Genomic DNA, 17830 nt, shown 5'->3' on the forward strand with positions numbered 1-17830 from the left:
AAGAACAAAGAAAATGTGGTGACGGCCCATTATGTGGCTGGTGCGCCAAAAGCCGTCGGATGGAGGTCAAGTGCTGCGGTTCCTCCTGCCCAGCCCATTGCTGAACCCTAACCCCATTTCTCCTCTCTGTACGTCTTCTCCTGCGACGAGAGAGGTGGCGGCGGTCCGGCCACAACCATGCCTCCGTGTCCTGCTTGCTCGCCGGCGCTCGCGTGCGTTGGTGCGCGCGGCTCCGTCGAGCTCGCCGGACCTCGTCGGTGGGTGGCCGATGCAGCACGGTTGCGGTTTCTTCCCTCCGATGCCGCACCCAACTTCGCCAACGCACGACCTCGCTGCCCGCGCTTCGCCGCTCCCACAGCCCCAGCGCCGTGAGGGCGAGGTCAAGCTCGCTGGGTCGACAATGAGGTCGCGACTGCCCGCAGGTCCGTGCGAGCTCCGGCACCACCCCTCGCGCCGGCGTATTCGCGGAGGTGCCGACGGCAGGGATGCCATTGCACAGGCACCTCCACGCGCAGGATGTGAAGGCCGGGTCGGGCGTGTCCACAAATTGCAGCAGGTTGAGCTGCTCGCCCCTGAACTCCACCACAAGCGACCAACCAAAGGTCGATTTTTTTCCCCCTTTGAGGTGCTCAAATCAATTGCTGCCCGATGCAGACTGTTTGGTGTACGTAGCTTTGTCAGTTAGCAGCAGGCCCCCAATACTGTGCTCTTTAATTTAGAAGATGCAAATCTCTATTTAGTAGCTGCTGCTTAATTAGACACACACGGAAAGATCCATGCTTGTTTCTTGTTTGGAAATTAAACCTAGCGTGAGATTCATGGAAATTTCAACATGGTTTTGATTTTACCTGCTTGTTGCCTGGCTTTGAACAAATTTTTGGAGTTTGCCGTGAAACTATATTTTGTACATGGAATACTGTTTTGCTTGTTCCCAAGCATGATCCCCTTTTGATGTTTACTACATACATGAATAATGAACAATATGGGTGGAACTGTGTATCTTGTTTATTCTTCATGTGTTTATTATATTTGAAGTCATTCATCTCCAGAAGTTGAAACCCATCTTGTTCTTCCCTTGAGTTAGTGCAAAGTGCGATTTCTTGTTTGATGTTCTAGAATTTGTACGGCGACTTGTGTGATGATTTGGTTCTAGTGACCTCCATGTAATGTATCGTCATAGTTTTATTCCTGATACTTGTTTGTTCGGTCGGTGATTGCACGAATTCAATTTGCTTGTGCTGATATGAATTGCATTGAAGTGTGTGTTAGCTAGTTACAGTTTATAAGGCCAAGCCTATGGATAGAATTGTTTTCCCTGTTTACACTTTGATTTGTAATTGCGCTGATATGAAATTGTGTCATCCTGTTTGAATTGTTTCTGGCCTTTTTCCAGGAGAAGTGTGCCAGCGTGGCATCGGCAAAAGGCAAGCTTGAAGGACGAGGTTTGGTTCATTAAGGGTTTAAGGTACATGCATCTGAATTTGAAACAAACTTAATCACCTCATGTTGTCATTGTACAACACTAGGTTGCTGCAGTTCAGGATCAGCTATATGCGTGGTCTACGGTTGATTCGGAATTGTCTTGCAGGACAAGTGTGAGGCTGTGGTTGAGAATAACAACACACGGAGTATAGCAGACGACTGCACTATACAACTGTTTCCTCTATGTCTCTCAAGGTATTTGACCAAATGCGCCATTTGCATGATGAATAGCCGTGCTCGGTATTTCATTTCTGGCATTGCAGAATAACTCCAGATTGCATGCCCTCATTACATGCTAGTTGGTTGTTGGTGGTTGTGTTTCTATATGTAATCGTGCTTAATATTTTGGAAAGTTAATATGTGATCATATTTACTGTCCAGTAAATCATGTGTGTATGCATGATTTCACCCTTTGATGATCTTGAAAGTCTTGGTTTTAAGTGAACATGACAATGCAACGTTATATGTTGTCGGGAGGGTTGCATGCTGTCCTATCATTTTGTGTTTAAATTGTTTATATGCAGATGGTGTTGCACAGAGAAATTGCCGCATGATTATAAAAAATAATCCGAGTATTTCCTTTCAAATTAGGACTCCAGTTGCTTATATGCTCACTGTGCATTCACTCCGTTGATGTATATCTCTGATGTGACTTAATGGATTGTTTGGGTGGCTTTGTTATCAGGAGAAGTATGCGAGCGTTGCAGGCATGGGCAAATGACAAGCTATATATACGGAGGAAGCTTTAATCGCCTCCTGAAGGTACATCTGAATTTGAACCAAACTTAATCACCTCCTGTTGTGATTGTACAATACCAGGTCGCTGCATTTCAGGACGTGCTAGTTATATAAGCAACTTACATGGAGTTGATGTTGGAATTTGTGTTGCAGGACAAGTGTGAGGATGCGGTTGAGAAGAATGCCAAGCTGGAGTAGCAGATGACTTTATTTCCTGTCTGTATATCTCAAGGTATTTTACCAAATGCAGCAGTTGCATGATGAGAATAGGTGTCCTGATCCGTAATTTTCATTTGTCATTGCTCAAGTATTCCAGATCGTGTGCCCTGATTAATTAGATGCTAATCTGGTTGTCGTTGGTGGTTGTGCTTCCGTATGTAATTGTTCATCTTAATATGTGATGTTATTACTGTCCAGTAAATCTTGAGTGTTGTGTGTGTATATGGTATGTTGATGAGAGCTGGAACGGTTGGGTTTAAACTTGAAAATGCACTGTCGGGGAGGGTAAAACATATATATGCACCTTCTGTCTTGTGTATGATTTCACGCTTTGTATTGTGTTTATATTTGTTAGCAAGGAGATGGTGGGTGTTGGGCCAAGGAGATATTTGCCTTGAGTATTTCTGTTGCAAATTAGGAATGATGTGTGCATTCATTCATTCACTCATCCATTCCTCTGATTGTGTGCAGCTTGGTGCGCAGCTGCTGGATGATGAACGGCATGCACTTGTCTCAGCTTGGCATTGGTCGCCGAAACAACCCTTAACCCGCCAGCAGAAGGCTCGTCCTGGGCTGGTTGTCGTTCCGGCCTGGACATTGAGCTGGCTTGTCTGCATTACTGAGGTCCTTGTGTGCTTATAAGCTGGCAGTGGCCCGACGGTTGACTCTGCTGCGACTTGGGAAGTGGTTGTGACTTGATTTGCTGGCGACATGTAGGTGCATGCTGCACGGCTTTGTTGTTGTTTTTCAAGTTGATAACTTAGCTAGCGAGGATGGCTGACGATGTATGCGAATGTGATGCGAGTCAAGTGGCCGTGTTAGATTTGCTGTCTGTGATGTCTGATAGTGAAGCCAGAAAAAGGGCAAAGGTCATGGCAAAATTTGCAACTTTAAAATTATTGATTAACAAACTTAATAATGTATTCTACTCCCTCGGAAACATGTTGGAAGTTTGTCAAAATTCGGATGTATATATGTATAGTGTTTGATACACCCAAATTTAGAAAAATCCTGGGACACGTTTCATTGGATTGAGATGGAAGTTTCTAAAGAGAAAAAAAGTCCTTAGAATCTCCATGGTTTTCCTTGGCCCGCTTTGGAAGCTTGGGTACGTGAGAAGAAAGAAATGTAGATAAGCTATATGCGTAGCGTAATAAGTCAGGTGGATAAAATCAGCCTTTTTTTTTTTGAACAGGGGCTGGTCCCGAAGGACCGAGAAGCATTCATATCATATTGTCGGTGGATTTACAAGTTACATCAAGGACCCTAAGAAAATAAGAAATAGCAAACAGGTCCACACTTTTTCCACAGAAGACCCTAGATCTAACCAGAAAAACGTCATCGGTTCCAGCTCCTTCTCCACTAAATCGAATCTTCTCACCACAGTCAACTGCCTCGTCGCCGGGGACGTTATTACCACTTGGGGCGGGGCAGCGGGAGCTCGCTGTGGTGGAGCAGAGGGGCCTCCTTGGCATGGTAGCCTGGAGGTTGTTCGTCGCCTTCAGTCGTCGGCCGGAAGAAACCGAAGCCGCCAACAGAGGTGGGAGTGGTCACCGTTCGACCATTAGAGACGGCAACGAACGCAACGCTGCCGTGAATGCACTCCCAAGAGAAGCTTCACCACTCCCCTGCTGTAGATTCATCCAGCAGCAGCCGCGAGGATGGAGATCCATACCTTTCTCGTCACCATGACGAGTGAAAAGAGTAGAGCTCGATTCTTGGCTGCGACCACCGAATCCACCAAAGGACCTACTCAAGCTTATTAACGAAGACGCCTACGTTGCTCTCGCCGGCCGCACGCAGCACCTCGCCGCCACGACCATGAATAGCACCATCGCAGACCACCACCCGCAGCTTGAACACGGCGGCGGAGGGGCTCCAGACCGGCATCAAGCCGAAACCAGACCAAAAACACCTAAATCTAGCTACTTCTGTACATGGGAGGAGACCCTCACCCGCCACAACCCCCGCGCACTTCGAGAAACAAGTTTGACTACTAATTTGATCAATAAAATATAAGATATATATCACAAAAATTATACCGTTGAATTCGGTATGAAGGTAGTACAAACCAAGCCAAGAAGGCCACGTTACAAGACCAAAAGCTTTTTTTAGTCTTGCCGGTTAAATGAAAGCTTTGGTATGAACCAAGGAAGGAACGAACGGGTGCTTCGGAGCATCTCCGGTCGCGTTCTCAAACCGTCCCCAAAGCGCGCCGGATTGAGCGTTTGGGGGACGTGTTTTGTTCGTGCCGCGTTTGGGGGACGTCGCTCCCGGCCGCGTCCCCCAAACGCCGCCCCAATCAGAAATTCAAATAGATGCATTCAAAAGAGATCGTTCCCGCCGGTTCGTCGCGATCGGAGTAGCGGCGATCGATCAAAGTACTGGGCGCGCGATCATATTACGGACCGGTGGTGCATGCAAATTAGAAGAAGGGGTTGGTCGACGGCGTCGTGTCCTCGAGTCGACGCAGGCTCGTCGAGCACGACGACCTCGTCGCGATCCGCCTGTTCTCGTGCATGGTGCGTACGCTCCGTCGCCGACGCGGAGGCCGACGCAGGTGTAGCGAGAGAAGACGCGTCGGCCTGCTCTTGCTCTGCTGCTGCCGCTGCCGCCGATGCCGATGCCGTTGCCCGGGGCCGCCGCGTCCGCCGCCGCCATTTTGGCTTCGATGTCGTCGAGGATCCGGCCTTTGAAGAAGTTGTGCGCCGCTCGCGTCCGGGAGACATTCCCTCTCGTCGACGTTCTCGGCGGGGACATGTCGTCCCTGCGTTTCTTGAGCTCCGGCCTTCTCCTCTTGCCTCTTGAGCAGCTCGGCCCACCTTTGGTCGGCCTTCTTGTCGCGGGAGATAAAGGTCGAGGAGACGTCGGCGAGGCATTTCGTGATCGACGCCTGCGTCTTCTCGGACGACGCAGCGTCGGCCAAGGCGGCCTTGGCAGCCTTGTTGCCAGTAGGACGCCCTGCCGACGTTGCAAGCGACGCGTCCAGATCAATGGCATCCTTCCCCTTGGACAACGACAGGCGCGTCAACTTCCATTTCTCATTCACTTTGAGCTTGCCATAGCAATGCGTCGGCGCGAACGGCTGTGACCATCCGAGTACTTGGCGTACAATTCCATAGCCCGATCAAACTAACCAAAGAAAGCGAGTCATTTCATCGAACACAATGTGGGCGCTACGGATTATGGAAGAAACAGTCGTACCCGGTTGGCCGACGTCGGCGCCGTCGTCGCCTCCGGTCTCTAAGTCGTGATGGTACCCATGGAAGGAGTTCACCGACGCTCGGATGATGGCCCATCACGTCGACATTGCCTTCTCGGCTCCTCTTCATTGGCACTTTCCGGTAGTCGCCGTTGATCGGCTTGCGCTCATCGAACTCGGCCTTGATCCTCGCCCAATACTTCCCGCCTTTTTGGTTGGCGCCGATGATGGAGTCATGGCTCACCGTCGCCCACGACTCGCAGAGACAAAGATCTTCCAGAACCGTCCACTTCGGGCCTCGTGTGCCCGACGCCTTCTTCTTCTTCTTCTTCTTCGTCCTCACGCCGTCCGCGTCTACCTCCACGAGATCATCGTCACCGGCACCCTCGTCGTCCTCTTCCTCGCCGCCCTCTTCGTCGCCGCCCTCTTCGTCCTCAACGTCGTCCTCCTCGTCGTCCTCCACCCCGTCCTCTTCCTCGTCGTCCTCCTCCTCAACCCCGTCGTCCTCCTCGCCACCGGCGCCGTCGTATTCGAGCGGACCCCTGCGGCCGGTGAAAGGGCCGCCGTCCGGACCGGGTCCGGCTCGCGTTGCTCGTACGCGGGAGTAGAGGTTGTTGGGGTTGAAGCCGCCCGTGCGGCAGCGCATCCTCGGTAGTGCGGCGACAAGTTAGGCGTCACGCACCCGGGAGTGGCGGAGGGCCGTCGTTGTAGAAGGCGGCTTGCGACGGAGAAGACTCCCGGAACGTACACCGGCACGTTCGTACTATATGGGCTCGCGTTGGTGGCGGCGATACACCCGGCGATTATGCGGCGCGTGGCGGCGCGCCGCCGAGCCTTCTTCTCCGGCTCGCGCCGCCCTCCGTCCTTTCCGCTCCGCCGTCGATAGCTTCCGGCGCGAGCAATCTTGCCGCCATTCATCTTCGGTCATGCCTTCGGGCTTCTTCTTCGCGGCCGGCGCCTTCCGCGGGTTCGCGACGCGCGCTTTCGCCCCTATCGTCGCATTGCCGGCGGCTTCTTGGCCGCTTTCTTCGCCATCTTTTTGGGGGCCGTCGGCGGCGCCATGGAATGGGGAGAGGGTAGCGGCGGCGGCGGTGCACGGCGGGAGGGAGAAAGAAATCGGCGGGATAGGAGAAATGAATCGGCGGCAGGATATGTTTTGGGAGGCCCGTGCGCGGCGGTATAGGCGCGATTTGGCGGGAGCGGCGGGATTTGGCGGGAGTGTGAGACGAACTTTTCTCCGTGCCGGCGACGGGTCGGGCCCGCGTCGGTTGGCCTCGCTTTCGTTGTGTCCCGGCGTCCCCGGTGCGTCCCCTGTGGGACGGGGACGGGCTCGGGGCGCCGGACACCGTATCGGGGCGCGCCGGACAAAAAAGGGCTTTGGGGGACGCGGCTGGAACGCTTTTTTTGTCCGGCGCGCCCCAAATCGCTTTGGGGGACGGTTTGGGGGACGCGACTGGAGATGCTCTCAGCTCAGAAAAAAACAAGGGAAGGTACGTAGACCCGTTGAGAAGAGCAGAAAGAAAAAGAACAAGGAGGAGGGAAAAACCAACGTTAATAATACAACTGGATTGTACGGAGTATTTGTGTATGCAACGCTAGCGGATCGGCAGGTATCGAGTAGTATATTTTTTTTCCCTCGCTTCCTTTGGTGCAGGCACCAGGCAGACGTGCAGCAGCGCGACCCGAAAGCAAAGAAGGCTTTTCGCGTGGACACGTGGCGCTGAGCCTTTCTCCCGGACGGCTCCTGACGCGTTGGAGGCCCCCCAAGCCCACATAGAACCGCCTCAGGACCCCAAGCCCACATAGTATCGTACAACCAAAGCCCAACGTTTCAGCAGCCCACAAACAAAGCCCGTTGATTCCTTTTTACGCAGTTCGCACTAGCAGTGGAGAGTGGAGACAGCCCAGCCTTTCCACAGTCGCACATCTGAGCCGGCGGCGACTCCAACCATCGCCGTCCCTCATCCTTCGGCAACGGCGACCCTCCATGGCGCGCCGGGACGGGGAGATCCCCGCCAAGAAATCCATGCTCTCCGATGGCGGCGGCAGCGAGGACCGCCTCAGCGCGCTTCCCGACGATATCCTTATCCAGATCCTGCTCAAGCTCGTCGACACCGCCGTCGCCGCTCGGACCAGCATCCTCTCCACTCGCTGGCGCCGCCTCTGGACCCTCCTGCCGGAGCTCTGGTTTTACCCCGGTACTGATCCCCTCGCCATCCGCGCCGCCCTCGAATCCCACGAAGCAGCGGCCCTCCGCGACCTCGACATCACTTTACTCGACGCCACTCCCGAGTCCGTGGCGGGCTGGCTTCCAATCGCCGCGCGCCGCCTCCCCGGCCATCTAAAACTCGTCAACATCTCTGAACCGGACGAATCAGATGGCCAGGCTCGGGAAATAGTCGCCTTTCTGCTGCCCTGCTTCCAGAACGCCACCTCGATCCACCTCGAACTGGGATATCTTGGCATGGCCCTGCATCCATTGGGCGTATTCGCACGGCTCACCGATCTCAACCTGATTTCCGTCCAGCTACATGGTCCGTGCATGCTCGGCGAAGCTGTCTCCTCACCGCGGTGCCCGTCTTTGCAAAAGCTCGTCGTCCATGGTGCCCGCGGTTTGGGCAACTTCACCGTTCAGTCCGAGAGTCTTAAGCGATTGACGCTGAGGAATGTGCACGGGCTGGAGCAGCTCACTGTTATCGCGCCGGCACTCCTATCCTTAAGTGTCATCTGCAGCTTCCATTCCACCACGACCATGAATCAACCGGTTGCAACCATCTCCTCTCCTCAGCTGTTGTCCCTCATTTGGCTGGATGCCTATGATCGAAGGTCCACCCAACTTGGCGAGATGGAGAATCTACAGCGGCTGAGCACCTACCCTTTTTTCGTATATGGACATAACGATTCACATAAAGTAGTCAATAGCTACACTATGAAGCTTTTGTCGCACTTTAAGCTCATCCAGAATCTGAGTTTCAAGCTTGTCTATCCGTTGGTGAGTTGATTCTTATGTGAGTTGTGCCATTATTTTGGAGACTTGCAGTTCAGTTTCAAGTATGTGCCATAGGCATATAAAATTCTCACTTGTTTTTCTTTGCCAAACATGGCTTACCACATCGAACTGTTTATCCTTCCTAGTACCATGATATCCTCTGAATGCCGTTACTTCTTTCTTCCATTGAGCAGTTAGCATTTATCTTACACATTAGCACCGTGAGTATACTGTTATCCATGGGAGCACATGAGCTCAGACTTGTTTGTTATCGACTTTGTAAACAAGATGCTTGTGCCATTTCCATCTATACTTTTTTTTTCTAACTCCCTATGATTTTGGTGCAGGAAATTACTGACCATGAGTACTTGATGAAAGACATTACAAGGCTACCAAAGATTGTGGAAATGAACCTGCATATAGAAACAAAAGGACATTCCTTTGGAACCAGTTTCTTCCATCTCCTCACTATGTGTACTGGTGTCAGAAGGCTGACTCTTACACTTGATTGCAATGCTAGCTATCTGGTGATAATGCTATCCTTAATTTGTTTATTTCATACTTTAGTATGCATTTATATTTTTTTGGCACTCATAGGCTTCAGCTGCTAGTTTCTGTGCTCTAGGTGGTAGTTTTATACTGGCTTGATGCTTTGCTCCAAATTATATATGAGGCAAATAAATGACTTATGAATCTCCCAATGACAATGCATGCTACTCTAGGTATTGTTAACTTTGTCCTAGGTTTCCTGTTTTAAAGATTGTTAGTCTGGAGGAAGTGAGAAAAACTAGCCAACATGATTCAGGATTTTTTTCCAACAAAGAAACGGCATGCCTTATTATTTGCACCAGTTCTTCAAGATGGTTCTCAGGTGACCCATCTTTCTCTTAGAGCAGTTTGATCTGTGATTGTTAGGTTAGGAGTAGTGGGATTGCAGGGGAGGAGATGCGGCGAGGTCTCAGGCGGCAGCCACCAGGGAGGGAGGTGAGGGTGGCTGTGTGGGAGGGGTGAAGAGATATTGGCTTCCTGAGAGGAGCTATTGGAATTGGAGGAGATTATGACAGCTCTTTTTATACATACGAGGCGGTGATGTGAATTTCACTCGAGACATTGCATGGCAGGCTCGATCTTGATGAGATAGTAAAGAGTTTAGGAGATAATGCCTTGCTTGGAGCATATGTTTAAAATGTTGCATCAATAACAATGGTCTAAGCTCGATTTAAGATCCCATTCAGCATGGCTCATCGATAGCACAATACCTGACTTTTTCCCCCAAAAAAAAGAACGCAATACGTAACTTTGTAAGTGATAAAATAATGTTTGTTGTGCAACGTTTGATTTGGATAGAACAATCATATACTCTGCAGCAGGTTGGCTTCACACTAATTTCCAGGTGTTACTCTTTGTAAATTTCTTAATAGAAATAACTTAAATATTGAGGCAGTCTCAGTTGCATCATTCTTATGCTATGGTATTCAGTTGTATCAGTTAATCTTATTGCGCTGCTATGCACCTTGGTCCAGGTAACTGAGTGCCCAGCAGGCTGTGTTTGTGATCAGATGTCTAACTGGAAAACTGAGGAACTCACTCTGAATTGCCTCAAAGAAGTAAAAGTTAATAAGCTGGGAGCAACTAACCATGAAGCTTCTCTTCTGAAACGGTTACTCGAGTGGGCAACAGTGCTACAAACCATGACAGTAACTTTTGACCGCTCAGTTGCTGGAAGCAAGGCCAAGGAGTTCTGCCAGATGCTACAAAGCTTCTCGAGGCCAGAAATAGGTATGAAAGGGCGGCACTTCGCTTGATCTAGTTGTACCGGTACACATAGCACCACTTGTTCAAGGGGCAATTTGCATGTTCCAAGAAGCTTGCCACTTACACTGGTCGGCTGGTGGTTGTTTTGTGGTTCTTATGTGTCTTAGGTATCAACTGCAATGTCTAAGAACGTCAGAATCTGGTACACTCTTTGGCGATGTAAAGAGGGTGTACCAATTGCACCTTTTGCCACAATCTTATATACGTTGCAGGATGTACTATGTTGTTAAAACATTCTTTGGTGGTTTGTTTGCTGTGCTCTTCAGATGTGAGTGTCTAAACTTTAGTTTCAATGACAAACCAAGGAGAACATCAGTTGATCGTTTATCATTATGCGCAATGCTGATATATTCCGTTGCCTATGCCTGATATGGGGTGAGTAGTGGGATTGGATACACCAGCAATTAAGGATCGCGGGGAGAAGAAGCGGTTTGTTTCTGCTCATTCATTTCACACCGTTCTATGAATACAGCCAGGGCTCTTATCAGGATAGCGTCTGCACGCAAAATGATCAAATGAGCATTTACATCATCTCCCCACCCCCCATACACTTTTTCATATAATTTAAATTTGAAATAACAAATAAACTACAATAATTTACGTACCATCTACTTCTTCTTGGAGGGCCCTGCCGCGCCATCTTCACAGTGACGCTTCCCTCAGATGAGTCGGTCGCCACCGATGAGCATGTCTCCCTTCGACGAGGAGTCTCTCCAGTCGTAATTTTCGTCCCCCTCGCCGTCAGTGTACACCGCGTGCGCCTTCGCATCCTCTAGCCGTGGCCACCTAGAATCTTCCTACTCTTCCACCTTCTCCGGGTCGTCGGTGATGGCGTCCTGCACCTTGGGTCGTCGGCGATGACGTCCTGCGCCTCTGGGTCGTCGTTCGGTAGGGAGCTTGAGCTTCTTAGAGTTTTTTCCCTTTCCCACCAACGATGCCACCCAGGTGACTTGCCCTCGCTATCGGAGTCGGATGGCCATGAAAGGTCACTCATGGCGCAGGCTGGTCATCGATGGAAAATGGCGGCGGCCGGTGGGAGAATGCAACAGGGATGGGCATCGTGCACTCAGTTCATACGAATTTTATATCGCCGCATCCGGAAGGAGATAGGACCACATAGAAATCAAAGAGGGCGGTGGTTGCTATTCTGCGGGAGGTTCCCGTGCTTGGGCACGTGTCTCGGTCATCGCGGTTGCCATTCTGGCAGTTACTATTCTGCGGCAGTTCCCGTGCTTGGACACGCATCTCGACCTTCACAGTTGCCATTCCGGTTGTTTCCATCTTGCGATGCCCCCTGTTATAAACGTGACAAGAAAATAACGAAGAACAAAAAGGAGAACGCAGCGGAGAGACAAGATTTAACGTGGAAAACCCCTCCAACACAGAGGGGGAAAAAGCACAGGCGCGCGGGCCTCCCTCGAGATGCTCCACCGTCAGCTTCCGTCGGCGACCACCGCTGAAAACCAGGCGGCCAATGCCTTGCTCGCCGAGGCGAGGGCGCATCTCCGGGAGTCGCATGAAGCCCTACGCGCCCTAAGGCCCCAGCCCACAGGCATCATATACCTCGGCGACAAGGAGACCTTCAGGGTGATGAATGAGCAGCGGGCGCTGCTCGCATTTCGAGACTGTCCCGCAGGACGCCAATCGTCACCAGCCCTAGCGGTAGAGGAGCAGGCGCGCTCCCAAGCGCTCTCCATGAGGCGGGCGTACGAGATGTCCACCCTGGCGGCGGTCCACCGTGCAGCGTGCGAAGAGGTGTTGGCGGCAGGAGTAGCCGCTGGTGGACTAGGAGAACCGGGAGCTGGAGGAGGCTGCCTCGACCTTGTTTGACGCGGAAGCCAAGGTGACGAGGGATATGGCCCACTACCAGGCCGATCAGGAGGCCGTCATGGCGGAGGAGGTTGCGGCCGAGGCGGAGGCAATGACGGCCAGAGCCCTCTGGGACGCCAATCTAGCCTAGGGGCAGGCTCGTTGCGGGGGGAGGCAGCCGCCTTCACGAGCAGTCGGGAGGCCTTCGTTGCATGCATGGCCGCCCGCCGCCGGAACTCCAACGGCACCGGCCCGTCAGGGCACGCCAGCGTCCATTAGACCACGTGACAACCAGTAACCTCGACCATAGTAGGCCACATGACAACGAGTAGGTACGACCATCGTAGATTAGGTTAACTCGCCTAATCATCGCTCTAAAAATGGTTTCTTTTTGGCCAATAAATATTAGTGAAGTATAATTTGCTTAATCGAGTCACAGACTGGCGAGCCTAGACACTAGTCAGGCGGCACCGGCCAGGGCACACCAACGACCATTAGACCACGTGACAACCAGTAACCTTGGCCATAGTAGGCGACACGACGGCGAGTAGGTACGACTATCGTAGATTAGGTTAACTCGTCTAATCATCGCTCTAAAAATGGTTTCTTTTTTGGCCAATAAATATTAATGAACTATAATTTGCTTAGTTGAGTCACTGACTTGCGGGTATAGATACTAGTCAGGTGGACGCGCAAGCAGCCGCATTCGCTGCATAAATTTGGGCTGTGGATAGGTCCCCACTGATATACCGATCATTTTGCGTCGGGCGTCCGTGGTTCAGCCGCGGTGTGTAGGAAAGTTTTACAAAAAAAAGCCTTGCTGCTAATGGATAGCAGAGTGTGCACTTCACGGGATACAACTTTTTTTCGTGCGACCGACCGTGCGGATCTGTAATCGACCATGCGATCGACCGTACGCATCAAGCACATAGCTCCTGTGCACCGACGCAACGCGTACCGCGTCTACGTCGATACATCAGGCTGCTTACTGCTTGAGAGGCAGTCTCACCGAACGTTTTTTTTTCTCGGCTGACGGTCTTCTCCGTGAAGGCACATCACCACGGTACGCCCGGAGCTAATTAAACTGGTCTGATCGACGCTAAACTAGCGATGTGGGACAAAAGAAAAGAAAAAAAGCTATGTAGTGTTTTGCGGGGCGGCAGTGTGGTGCTCCTTAGGCCCGTGTGGATACCACTAATGGGCCGGCCCACCTCGTCTGCCTCGCCAGCCCAATCCGATCAGTACACTGGTAATGCCCACCATCACCGGCGCAACGTGGCAGCCTGGCGCCCGATGTACAAGGCTAAGAGGCACTGCACAGCCCATAATTTTATTCCCAATTTTACTCTTCTCCATTCGTGGTTCAAAAAGAGGCATGCGTAAGACGGTGCCACATAGGCAGCAAAATAAATGGACTACAAACAACGGGCGATGATGCGTCCAGACTAAATACGATACTACAAAGATTAGGAGCTAGCTGTAGGCAGCGACGCGCTACTCCGCCTGCTGCTTATTTTGATCTTCCTCGGAGGGTGGCAGGAGCTGCTGGTACCTCGGTCTGTTTTTCTTCAGGAGAAGGTACGTCAGCCAGTACCAGAACAGCAGGATCCTGCCCTGCGCGGCTAGCGTGTCGGCGATGCGAATTCCTCCCAATGAAAATCTCTCTAGGGCCTGCCAAGAAAAACAACGCATAAAAAACATGACAATGAGCCATTAGCCTGACATACAGAACCATGATCATCCTATACTGTGAGAACATATCAACATGAGCAATCCGCTTGAATACACATTGCTATTCAAATTTCGACAGTGATTCAGCAATATTTCCTGACACTTGACCAAGTTTTTTATTTGATGGTAGTAGAACTGCTTTTCACATGAATGTCCATACCTGTTCACCAGTCTGAATGTCGTAAGAATGTTGCTGCTCAAACTGCAGACCCTTGAACTCATTGATGCTAAGTCCTTGAAAGGCCCTGAAAATCAATGCAAAAGTTATATCCATCGCACTCTATGCTAGGAGCCAACTGAAGTATCACAAGAAAGTGCATTACCATCTGATCAGAGATGCTTTTGGGATCCAGCGAAATATGACGGGGGTATTATCAGCGTTAACATAGTACCCTCCAAAGACAATGAATACCGTCATAAGGGACGGCCCAAGAGCCATCGCAGCTTCAGTTGTAGGAGCGATTGCTCCAACAGTAAGACCCATGGCCGATGCGGCAAATGATTCAACAGTCACAATGCCACAGAACTTGGCAAATCTGTATACATAGCAAAAATTATGCATAAGCTGGCCAGTATCAGATTCCACCTATTGGCATGTACCATGGTGCCGCACAACACACTTTAAACTTTGTTTTGAGGGTAATACTGACCTAGAAATTGTAGGATGAAGTTTAGCCATTGGATAGAGGATGGATCCAAATATCAATGGAAACGCTGCTCCAATAGGAATCTCGGCTAATAACTTAGATGAGAGATATGGTCCTAGTGCATAGGAACCTTTAGCTCGTTCCCTGTCAACTATAGCTCGTTCTTTCGGGAAAACCCCCACGGCCCCACTGTTTTCGTCAGTGCAGCCATTGCTGTGTTTATGGCAGCCACCTAAGTCAGACAAAGTACAAAAGGAGACAGAACAGAGTTAGAAAATACTTGAGATAGAATGGAAACAATCATAAGGAAAATAAAAAATCAGAAGGAGTTGATTATCTTCTAATAGATCCAAAACAAGAAACGTGCGATTCAAGCCAAGTCATCACACGATGGAAATATGGCCTAGTGGTATCGAATATTTTTCTACTGTGTGTAGTGGACTTGCACGCATGTGTGGGATGTGTGTGTCCACCTTCTACTACCAAAATGAAAAAAGCTCAATGGGTCATGAAGACGCAAGATATTCTACCTGGAGAAGCCCCATCCTGTCTTGTATAGAGGTTTGAGTTTTTCCCATTCGCCAGAACACTGACCCAAATATAATTGCTTAAGCAACAGACATTCTTGCTCTCACCTTGTTTGTTGGTCCATCACGAAAAGCCTGAAATACTTCTCAGAATCAACCAATGACAGTCTTAATCTTCAGGCAGCACCATTTAGATTTTGGGCAGTTAAAGGGTGCCGGGGGTGGCTCACATCCCGTGGAGGCGCGGGCAGGCGCCAAGCTCGTCTGGGGCGACGATGGCGGCTTGCTGGCGAAAGGATGCCGGAGCGGCGGCTCCGGGACCGTGCTGGCGTCGTCCTGTCGGCGGCCGGCGACGGGGTGGCGGATCCGGGGCCCGCGCGCCCGGATCTGGTGGGTTGGCGGCCGTCCTCTGGTGGTGGCGGTCGGCCAGATGCGTCGGTGCTCGGTCCGTCTGGATGGACAGGCGGCGACGCGCGTGGTGCGGGCAGGCGTGCGGTGGTGGTCCAGGTCGTGGGCGCGGGGTGCTGCCGCTGGTGGCCCTCACGGCAAGATCTGGCCCTGTGGGTTGAGGCACCAGGGGCTTGCTGGCGACGTGCTAGCAGGTTGGGGGCGCTGGTGTGGTGCTGAGGAGTTGCTGTTGGTGGTCGAAGGAAGAGGTTGTGCATGGGGTGCGGTTTCTCCCACTTGGGGGAGGCATGGTGGTCATGGCTGCCGGGTCTGCCGAACTTTGGTTCGGCCGACGATCGGTGGGTGCGGGAGCTTCGGGTGAAAACTTTGCTTCGGCCTCGGTCGGGGCAGGCAGTGGCAGCACCCGTGGTGTTGCTATTCCTTGTTGGAGGCGCTGCTGTGAAGCCCCCGCCTATCCTACCGTGAGGTCGTGGGTGTTTCGGGTGAAAACCCAAGCTCCGGATCCATCGGAGCGGGCGTTCCCTCGCCGCTTCCTCCTTGGAGGCGTTGCCTTGGACACCCGATCTCATGTTGCGGTTGAGGCTCACACGCATATGTGGTTCCTCTTGCTTTGGGGTTGGTGGACGCCGGGGCAGCGGCCCCGGGCGGTGGTTGTGCGTCGAGGCGGCGGCCTCGGGTTCCGTTGCGGGCAGAAGCTTCATGGGGCGGAGCAGTTGCTAGCAATGCTTGGGTGACAATCTTGAGTCGCCAGGGCGGCGAGGTTGTCGGCTCGGTCGACGTGCCTCAGAGGAGGCGGTTTGACGTTTATGTCGGGGCAGCGGCCCCGGATGTTGGTGCGGCGGCCGTGGTCTGCGAGCGGTGTGCTCTGTGCAGCTTGGGCTGCGGGTTGCCGAGTCGTGCGGCGTCGTGTCTCCGAGTGCAAGCGGCGGTATGTCGGGATGGCGGTCCCGGAAGGTGGTGTTGGTGGTCTCTGCGCCGGGCGTGGTGGGTTAGTTGGATGTCGGGGCGGCGGCCCCGAGAGCTTGATAGTGTTGAGGACATCGACCTTGTGTCGCGAGGGCGACAAGGTCGTTTTGGCGCAGTTCTCTGAGAGGTTCGTCTTCAGCTATGTTGGAGTGTCCCGTGTCTGCTCCTCCCATAGTAAGGCACGGCGTCTTCTCTCCGGCTTGGTTTAAAGGCAAGCTGGTCTTGGCGAGTGTGTCGTCTGCTTGTATCAGTGGTGGTTTGTGTGGGCTTGGCCCCGTGGTGTCTTGTTGTATGGTTTTCGTCCAATTTTCTCCTAAAAACTGTGCACTTTCTGCTTAATTAATGGATGAGGCAAAGCTTTTGCCTCCGTTTAAAAAAAAAGATTTTGGGCAGTTAAAAAAATCTCAAGCTAAGATTTGAACATTTATAAATAATCAATCTTGTTAGGCCACCGAAATATCCCCAGGATATCGGTGTCATTAACAGATGATATCGGAGTCATTAACCAAATATCAATAGCATTTAACACCATATCTTGAGCCTTCCGTTTATAGGAGATTGATGTCATTATGGTAGTTATTGTAAATCTTGTATTTACCTATATATATATGAGATTACACGGAAGGCACCATTGTGACCTATCCCATCCAATTCTACCTTTCCACATGGTATCAGCCAAACAAACCTCAGCTTCCGCCGCCCTCCTCTATTACCGCCGCCGCGCTATGGTTCCTCCCTTGCGCCGCCGCCCCTCCTCCCCCACCATGGCCGACGCCGGCGCCTCTCCCTTCGCCGCACTTTGGGCCCAGGCCACCAACATCCAGAGCGTCAAGGCGCTCATCCCCGTCACCGTCGACCTCAAGTCGTCGAACTACACCCGCTGGAACAACATGGTGCAGATCGCCATCACCACCTACGCCCTCGCCGACCACCTCACCACGGCCACGTCGCCCGCCGATGACGACGAGTGGCTGCGCATGGACGCCACCGTTCTGCGCTGGCTCTACGGCTCCGTCACGCCCGAGATCACTGACATGGTGATGGAGAACCCCACCACGGCCTACTCCATCTGGCAGCGCATCGTCGCCCTCTTCCGCGACAACCAGCAGGCCGGGCTGGCTACCTCGGCCAGAAATTCCGCAACATCGATTAGGAGGGTAAGTCTATCATGGCCTACTGCCTCGAGCAGAAAACCGTGGCCGATGCCCTCGGTGATGTCGGCGCTCCCATCGCCGATGATGCCATCTTCTGGAACGTCCTCAAGGGTCTCGACTCCGACTATGACCACATCGCCGCG

At 52.0% G+C, this 17830-nt stretch overlaps 2 protein-coding genes and 1 long non-coding RNA gene across 3 annotated transcripts; 2 read left to right on the forward strand and 1 right to left on the reverse strand.

Moving 5' to 3' along the window:
- Nucleotides 1-489: 489 nt before the first annotated feature.
- Nucleotides 490-3356, forward strand: LOC124668313. Its single transcript, XR_006991641.1, has 6 exons — nucleotides 490-602; nucleotides 1394-1465; nucleotides 1589-1677; nucleotides 2168-2244; nucleotides 2374-2452; nucleotides 2911-3356. It is a non-coding gene; the product is annotated as an uncharacterized LOC124668313 (long non-coding RNA).
- A 4272-nt stretch (nucleotides 3357-7628) lies between these two features.
- LOC124664221 (putative F-box/LRR-repeat protein At4g15060) lies at nucleotides 7629-10693 on the forward strand. The gene is made up of 3 exons (XM_047201793.1): nucleotides 7629-8633; nucleotides 8978-9157; nucleotides 10154-10693. The coding sequence occupies exons 1-3, from the start codon at nucleotides 7629-7631 to the stop codon at nucleotides 10433-10435; spliced, it is 1467 nt and encodes a 488-aa protein (XP_047057749.1). The 3' UTR covers nucleotides 10436-10693.
- A 2885-nt stretch (nucleotides 10694-13578) lies between these two features.
- Nucleotides 13579-15257, reverse strand: LOC124666553 (ABC transporter G family member 7-like). Its single transcript, XM_047203895.1, has 5 exons — nucleotides 15163-15257; nucleotides 14636-14864; nucleotides 14309-14521; nucleotides 14146-14230; nucleotides 13579-13925 (listed from the first exon to the last, which is right to left on the reverse strand). The coding sequence occupies exons 2-5, from the start codon at nucleotides 14662-14664 to the stop codon at nucleotides 13749-13751; spliced, it is 504 nt and encodes a 167-aa protein (XP_047059851.1). The 5' UTR covers nucleotides 14665-14864; nucleotides 15163-15257; the 3' UTR covers nucleotides 13579-13748.
- Between the last annotated feature and the right edge of the window lie 2573 nt (nucleotides 15258-17830).

The sequence above is a fragment of the Lolium rigidum genome, chromosome 6 (assembly GCF_022539505.1).
Source record: "Lolium rigidum isolate FL_2022 chromosome 6, APGP_CSIRO_Lrig_0.1, whole genome shotgun sequence".
NCBI classification, from domain to species: Eukaryota; Viridiplantae; Streptophyta; class Magnoliopsida; order Poales; family Poaceae; genus Lolium; species Lolium rigidum.